Source organism: Sitodiplosis mosellana, unplaced genomic scaffold (assembly GCF_009176505.1).
Source record: "Sitodiplosis mosellana isolate CC-2019 unplaced genomic scaffold, AAFC_SMos_1.0 Smas_scaffold_6197, whole genome shotgun sequence".
NCBI lineage: Eukaryota > Metazoa > Arthropoda > Insecta > Diptera > Cecidomyiidae > Sitodiplosis > Sitodiplosis mosellana.
Window position 1 is genome coordinate 713,267 of NW_022601438.1, and position 8,432 is coordinate 721,698.

Genomic DNA, 8,432 nt, shown 5'->3' on the forward strand with positions numbered 1-8,432 from the left:
TATGCTGGACAAACGGTGTAGCTTCAGAGTAATTTAACTTAAGTTGAATACATATATTTGTATTACAAATAGTATTGAACTTAATTTATTCCACACCGAAATTACGCCGAATCTTCAATACATTTTTAACTTGTGATTGGTTTTTCTTGGGAGTACATTTTGTTTAAATTTTTGGCGAATATTTGAAAAAAAAAGGAGTAGACAAGAGAAGACAGAGAAAAACCGGTCGAAATGGATGAACACATAATAAAAACTCTTTTTTTCAACCATTTTTCACGGTTTTTGCGTGCATTGTTAATCTACTGGTGCGGAAAACACGCCTGTGAATTAAAATTTCCGGTAAGCTTTTAATTTTTTTTTTTCTGTTTTTTAGTTTTCTTCTTCACTTGCCTTTACGCGTTTTTCAAGAATCACAACTATTCTCTCATAAGATTTTCCATCCACAACTTCGTTTAACAATTGCTTGCTTGTAAAAAACTTCATTTGTTCAGGGCGCTAAATTATTCATGAGTTGAGAATTCAGTTGGAGACGACAACACTGTTGCGACGATAGCAAGAAAGATGTATATAACAATGAATTTTGGAAGGAAACAATTTGAAAAGCAAAAAAATATATCTCTTTCTAATGGAACATTGCATTCATAATTGATACTGATTTGTCTCCGATGTGAAATTGTTATATTTTCGCCAATTTCTCTGCATTTTCAGAAAGAGCACCTATTCAGAGCGATTGAGAAGCATACCAAAATGTATTTGCCTGAGTGATTTGCCTTTGTTGTATGCTTGAAAAATAAATTGAAATTACTGCCGTCACATTCATTGCCGTCGCCTTTTGTCGTCGCTGCCAAACTACGGACGACAAATAAACTCTTATCAACAATCAATGTGATTTCAACAAAATTATAGTCCAAGTTTACACAAATAAACCAAAGTTTATTTACGGAAAATATTGGTAATTGATTTGAAATTCACTTTGAAGTTGAGGGATTTATTAATGAATTTATTCAAGTTCACATTTTAAAGTGAAACAATGTGTTTCCTTTCCTTCAGCCCGTGTCGAATGGCACACCGTTCGTTTTTTTTTCTTCATTTAATTAATTCATAAGTGAATTATAAAAAAATGATCATCGGTTTTCTCCCTTTGGTTTCAGTCGTCCAACGAGCGAGAGAGAGAGAGAGAGAGAGAGAGAAAGAGAGAAATTAACAAATGAACACATTTCTTCCGAATGTTTGAGCAGTGCGTTTTTGAATAATAGATGACACCGACACAAATCGTCCAACGAGGAGCAACAAGCGCACATGACATGAAACAACACACCGTTGTTTCGCCGTCGATAGTCACCTAACACAAACACACGGCTTATTCTATACCTTTCTGTGAGTTTTGTTTTTTGTTTTTAAATAATTCAATAACTTTTTGTCTACACATTTTCTTGTTCCTAGTGTGTTCATATCTTCTTATTTCTATCTTCTCCTTTTGTCCCTAACTCTGAATGAATAAGCGATCGCGAAAAAAGGAAAAGTCTGTAACAATGATCGAATACTAACCCGTGCTGTTGCAGTTCGACGAATGCGGATTTATTTGAGGCGGCTGTTGCAACAGTTCCGCCATCCAAATATTTTGGTGTATGCGGCACGTCCGGCGTATCCATGATGCCGGAATGTGGTGTTCCTGGGTTGCCCTCGTAAGGGCTTCCCAAATCTGTGAAGTTGAGCGTGTTGCCGCTGATCGTTGCCACTTTATCTAAATGTATGGTTAGGCTGTTCTAGAAAACGCCACGCAGAACAAATCAATCAATTACACTGATCCGTTTTCGTAACGAACAAATCAAGCTGATCGCGGGTGTTTGTGTGTGGGTGTGTGTGTGTATGTTTGACGGGCCGGCTCTGAATTTGACGTGCGCTCTCGCTCACAACCACCAAATAATCAAATCAAAAATTACACCGTTTAATAAATTGATGCACACAAAATGCCGAAATTCACTTTTGAGTTCGGTTTAGCGCCAAAATGATTACAAATACAAAAATAAAGCGTGTGTATTCGAATACAAATTTAGTCGCACCGTGAACCCGAAACCTTGTTTGAAGTCGTCGTTTCTGACACCTTTTTTCTCCTTCTTTATAATATGCTGTGTTTAATAACAACTGACGATAATTTGTAAACTATTCCTCTTCTTTGGATGCTGTTTTTGCTGCCGCTTTTTCGGTGTCCTCAATCTCTTCGTTTCGGGGTTTTCTTTCCTTTTGTTCAGTCTCTTTGCTTCACCACTCACCGTCGTCGTCGTTGTTTCGCTATTTATTCCTTTGCTGGCGTTTTCCTGTGTTAGTTTTTCTATTCTCTTTACTTTTCTTGATATCTTCTTCGTTCTTCAATTCAATTTGGGTGAGAACTATAGACTACCTGCTGTGAGATACCATTCAAGCGGCAGGATATCGAGAGCATTTACACGTGGTGGGTACAATATCAAATGTGTTAAAAGCGCTCTATATTCAACGATGTACACATCACTCTTCTTCGTTTGCAGGCACACTCAATTTGCGGGCCTTAATAAAATACGGTAGTGTTGTTTGGCGAAAAAAAAACTCGATTAATTATTTCCTTCAAAGTTCCCTTTTTTTCGAGTGCCTTTTCATTTGTATCCAATTCAAATTATGCGTTGCACGGAGTCGGCTCATACAATTTTAACGCTTTTTACAATGTTCCGCTTGGTTTTATTCTTCGATCATGCGTTTCGATATAGTTATAAACGCGTTTGATTTAAGGAATGGCCCCACTTATATGTAGTTTGATGTAGCAGCTCCTAGTTGACGTATGCACATGAAATATTCAAAAAATTTCTATCACCGACATGTGTACACAGTTGACTGACCTCATGCACTGATTCTCCGAGAAAAAAAAATGAATGAAAATCAAAACAAATAACACTTTTTCCCGTTGTTTTAATTCACACCATGAGATTCAAATAAATTTGTCACAAGTCTATTTCCTTTTTAAGTCTTGCGCGTTCAAGTTTTCCTTTAAATGTTCTTAATTCAATGAAATTCATAACACATTTTGTTGTTGTTCGGTCGATTAACTTCTTGTTATTTGTTACTCTCTTTTGAAATGGTTCTATTCAACAAATTAGGAAATTATTTGGTTATTTTGATTTCAGCAGCATTTATAGAAAATTGCTCGACGGCACGCACCAAAAATTTATTCATACTATTTTTTTCCACTTCTCTTTCTCTCCCTCTCTGGTTTCTATTCAATCAAAACTAATAACACAATTATCCGTCGCACAAAACATTTGCTGAATTCAGAATCTCAATTGATGGGCAAATTCAGATTTTGAAATGCGTTTTTGCGTGTGCATAATCGTTGCAAACTTTTAAATGATGATATGATTGGCGTTTTTTATGATGACAGTTTGTCTCTTGAATGCACCAAAAAAATTAAATGATCACGGAATCGTTTGGTTTTACGTTTATTGACTTCACTCTTCGTTGTAATAGCGAAGGAAAATAACAATTTCACGCACTGTTCAACTTTATCATTGATTGAGCAATGAGCATTCTTCACTTTCGTATATCCTAGTTGAGAAATTGCTCGGTGATCGAAACTTTTTTCTATGATAAGTGAACTCCTGATTGGTGATTCAATGATCTGTCTACAGCGATTACGATAAACAATTTTCACAAATATAAATAAAAGAGATGTGAATTTGATTTTTCAATTGATAAAATTCACACCCGATGTGTCAATCAATGCCACCTCAATTTATTAAGGGCTATAATTAGTGTAATCACACAGATACAATAAATACCAAACCAAAATGCCCACGGTAGCAGCCAGAATGAGATAACTGACTATCCGTGAAGAAAAATCCGTTTTCGTATCATAAAAAATATTTGATACTTTTTCTAAATCCAAATCGTTCGTTTGCAATTTTGTTCTCGCTTTTTCTTAGTTTTCGGCACTATCAAATCGTGTTTTTCTCTGCACAGCAGAGATTGATCGGAATCGTATGTCACTTGAATGATATTTTTCAATGTTATTCAAAAATGTTTTTGCCATTCATTTTTACACACATCAAGTTTTTGTTCGGGTTGTTGTGTTGTATGACAATATTTTCATGAATTGTTCGCGGCAACAACGAAATGAATAAGATGTGACACACGAATGTGCTTTGTCCGGTTTTTGTATTGAATGTCGTACAAAATATGTATTATTAGCTAATTATGGTTTTGGTGTGTTCAATTTTCGTCGCAACTTGTCGACGTTGCTGTGTTGTGGCGGCGTACACAATTGGCGGTATTTTGTTATTATTATTCTCTGTTTTTTCAGTACTGAGGATCAATAATGCAGCTGCGTTGACAATGATGATAATAATGATGATCGCGACGACAACTAACACCGTAACACACTTTGTAATTCACAATTTCTTAACTTTGTTCTCGTCACTCTTTATTGAACTTCAGAAATTTCTTTGGCTCCTTTCAACGATGTATATATCCTCTCTAGCTACACACTTGTATACTGGCTATAATTATACAGTGTGCATTTTGTCGATGCAATTCATTTCGGCAGACAATTTTTTTTGTTCTTTTTTTTCGTGCTTGCGACCATACAATTTTGGCTTATGCACACTGGACTACTGATCCCACTGAGTATACTCAATTTTATTGACACGACGAAAAAAATTATAAACGCCAAAAAATGAGAACCAGAAAACAACTCAGTAGTAACGATAAGTAACCAAATAAATATATAAACAACCAAAAACGATATATAGTTTTGTTGCGCGCGACCAACCACGAACAAAGTGCGTGAAAGACTAGTGACTGCGATGCGATGAAATTATGAAAAAACCCGTGAAATACACAGAGAGCGGCTCGTTGTGTGCTTGTGTCTTGTTTCGATGATTCGGGCTTTTGTTGTATGCGTGCGCAAGCAAAAAAGCAATGCACAACACACAGCACGTAGGGCATCGGTGTTCTCTTTTTTTCGGTGTGCTTTTGTCTCTCTTGTTTGCTAAGCATCGATGCGCATACACAGCCGTTGCATGTTCTCTTGTATTCGAGTGTCTATCGTTCTGCTTTCGAGGGTGTATGTGTGTATGATGTGTATGATTATCGATACATTGTCACGCACACACATACACACATTCGCATCACTCGTGCTCGATACCGTAGTAGCAGCACAAACACTGCGACTGGATATTGTACAAAAGCACACACATACTTCGACCCGGGATTTGATGGGTGCGCAACGATTGGCTCACATTTTTATTGCTCTCTATAGAGAATAGGCGGAGACTGTCGATATGAATATGGGCATATCTGGTAGCGTATTTGCACAGCACACGCAGACCGCAAAGCAACCGAGTGAATAAGATAGATGGACTGGGTGGCAGCGCAATGCAACCTAAAAACGTGAAAAACACGCATATCAAACACCCTTCTCGCCCATTCAAATAGAAAGAATGACACATATATATATATATATATATATATATATCGTATTCAACTACGGTGAGATCAGCACTCTTATCGCGTCCAGTTAGCTTCGGGTCACTCCAATCTATTTGCTGCAAACGACAATATTTCAATTCAACTACCACTTACAATTTCAGTTTTGCTTTTTGAAGTCTATTAGTCCAATTCGGATTATCTGCCGATTGTACGAAGACAAAAGTGATTTCTCAACAAATTTAAATTTCGGGTTTGCGTTTAAATTCGTTCAATAGTGAAAAGTCTTGAAATTTACCAAACCAATTCGTTGATAAGAACAATTGAATGACATAGCTGCGGCCACCGTCGAGTGTCTATAAACTTAACCTTCCGTCGAATGTGTCTCTCTACGCCACTGGATTTGCAGTGGGTGTGGCCATTGTGAGTTTCAATGTTGGCATTGTTGTATTCTTCGAGTGTTTCTCTACATCGGTTCATCTCGTTTTGTTGCATTGCATGGGCACACATCCAGCTCAAACGATATCTCGTTTTTTCCAATCCATTTCAATCATTTGTTGTACAATAGCAGAACCTTTTGCGCCAAGTTGAAAGATGCGTCAAACACACAATATTTATATTTATACATATCTACTCATACATGCAGCACGCACGGTGTGTATAGTTGTGATGTGGTTTGAGATGTGCTCTGGCTGTGGATAGCATTACAACCGCACACACTCCATTTTCAACACAGCACACATACATTACATTTGTATATGTCTTGTTCGGTTTCTTTTTGAAATGTTCGTTGTCGCTGTTGTCTCTTGTAGAACGTTTCTTTCGCATTTGTCAATACTCGTTTTTGTTATAGAATCACACAAGATGTGTTCTAACAACAAAACGGTCGCACCGTAAAATGCACTGCGCTCTCGTCGGCTAACGAAAACGAATTCTAAAACAATATATACATGCATAAGCAGTTCAACCATTTTTCCTTGAGAAAGTCTCAATTGTCTTGCATCTTACTCAAATTATATTGATGAGTGCTGTGTGTGTGTGTGTGTATTTTTCTCTCGTTGATTTTTCATTAGCTGTGTGAGCGAGAACCGCTTGAGCTGAGCTCTGCACTTGATGAGGAAACCGGAAAGTTTTGCAAAACGACTTGATGCAATAATGAAAGAGAGTACAGAAAAAAAGAACAATGCACCGCCAAAAGCCAAGAAAACAACAAAACATAGAAAAAGACAAAAAAAAAACAAAACACAGTCAACGTTCTAATGTAGAGAGAATATATTTGGAATGGAGTATAAAGTAAAATTGTGATTGAAATTCGATATATAATTTTGCTGTTTTACAAAAAGCGTCTATGGCAAAATTCAACTGTGTGTTTGTTTCTCTTTTTTGTGCTGTCTTCATTTCATATAAAGAGCAAGAATACGAGAAAAAAAGGAAGAGATAGGAGAGAGAGAGAGAGAGACACTTTATTATTGTCAATGACATTATTCAAGCGATTTAATCGGCGAACACACTGTCACATTGCTTTTGTGTGCACTTTCGCCTCGGATATATTTTGTCATGTGGGTTTTTTTTTGTCTCTGCTGTCATTATCTCAACCTTAAGCATAATTACACCAAACTGTGAAAGTCAAAAGACATTCAATTGATATATTTTTTTCTGCTCAATTTTTCCCTCTATGTATTGGGACGTGCTTTTTTCATTCTTTCCATTTCAAAAAGCCCAGGCGGGAAATCGGACAAAGAATCAATATTCATATGTTTGCCATGGATTTTAATGTCTTTTTTATTCTTTGGTTACGTGAAAATGGGTAGAATACCCGGGAAATCGACCGCCGAAAAAAAAAACTGCACACATTGAGAACAACAACAAACACAGTCGAAAAAAAACAGCACGAAGTCACTACTAAGTCGGCTCTCTTCAAATCACTTGGCGGCGGCGGTGGCGGCGGATGAAAACAAAAATACAAACCAACTTATGTCATAAAACTTTAATTGGTATGTTGCGACTGTGGTTAAAATCCATCAAACAGTTGTTTATGGTTTATTTAACATCGCATTAACTTAAATTACAAAGAACACACTTAAAGTTTGCACACGATGTCTATAATTCAACTGTTAGAATGAATGGTGGTGGTGTTAACCAGCAAGCGAGCGAAAGACACACACTATCATAATGCCGATTCATTAAAAATAATTTATTGATTTTCACCACTTTATCGCCGGTGTTTCTTTGGTAAATTTTTCTGCATAAATCGGTGCAACTCAGCCGTGCGCTAATTAATGCGACGAGCGAGAGCGAAAAAAAAGAGTTTCCAAACGAGATTTGGCATAATTTTTTCGGCACATTTCCAGTAACTGTACTATCACTATTTAATTAATCGAAAATTTGCATTGAATTTTCAATTTATGCTCAGGAGAGTCAGCACACTCATTTCATGTCAAGAACGGTGCAAGAGCAGCGATACAATAGCAACAGACGATGGTTCGTCATTGGCAGGTGCTTCTTCTAGCATCCAATTGTAATTACATACGCCCAAATTCAACAACAAGCGACCAACGTCGAGACACACCGAATGCGGTTTGGTGTGAATGTCTTGAGTGAAATTGGAAAATATAAAGTTGATCAAACCGCAGATTCGGCAGACAGTTCACGTCGACGACGTCTCTAACGTGTCAAAATGTGCAGAAAAGAAATTTACGATTGCGGTTACAGATAGAATTAGATTTGACTAACAGTTTTCATACATAATGAATGTTTCAGTGCAAACAGACCAGTTCGTAAGCAAAACGTCAATAATTGTGTTTGGAAAATCGATTTTTGACAAATTCCAGTATTTTCCTATGAAAAAAACCAGTCAATAACAGATAGCCTGGGATATATGCTAAGCATAGAAACTCAGCAAGCTGAGATTGGTACATTTAGATTTTGTGACTTCCCTGCCATGCAAATTCATGTGATAAGATGAATCTGGTACACATTTT

General features: G+C 36.9%; 1 protein-coding gene across 3 annotated transcripts in view; it reads right to left on the minus strand.

The window, feature by feature from the left end:
- Positions 1-4,819, minus strand: part of LOC129577499 (homeotic protein distal-less) — a 67,143-nt gene extending 62,324 nt beyond the window's left edge. For 2 of the 3 annotated variants that reach the window (XM_055464710.1, XM_055464708.1), the window contains exon 1: positions 1,549-4,819. In XM_055464710.1, the coding sequence (XP_055320685.1) occupies positions 1,549-1,652 (104 nt within the window). In that variant the 5' untranslated portion in view covers positions 1,653-4,819. The remainder of the gene's footprint in view (positions 1-1,548) is intronic. The other variant, XM_055464709.1, reaches the window with a different exon arrangement.
- Positions 4,820-8,432: the final 3,613 nt, after the last annotated feature.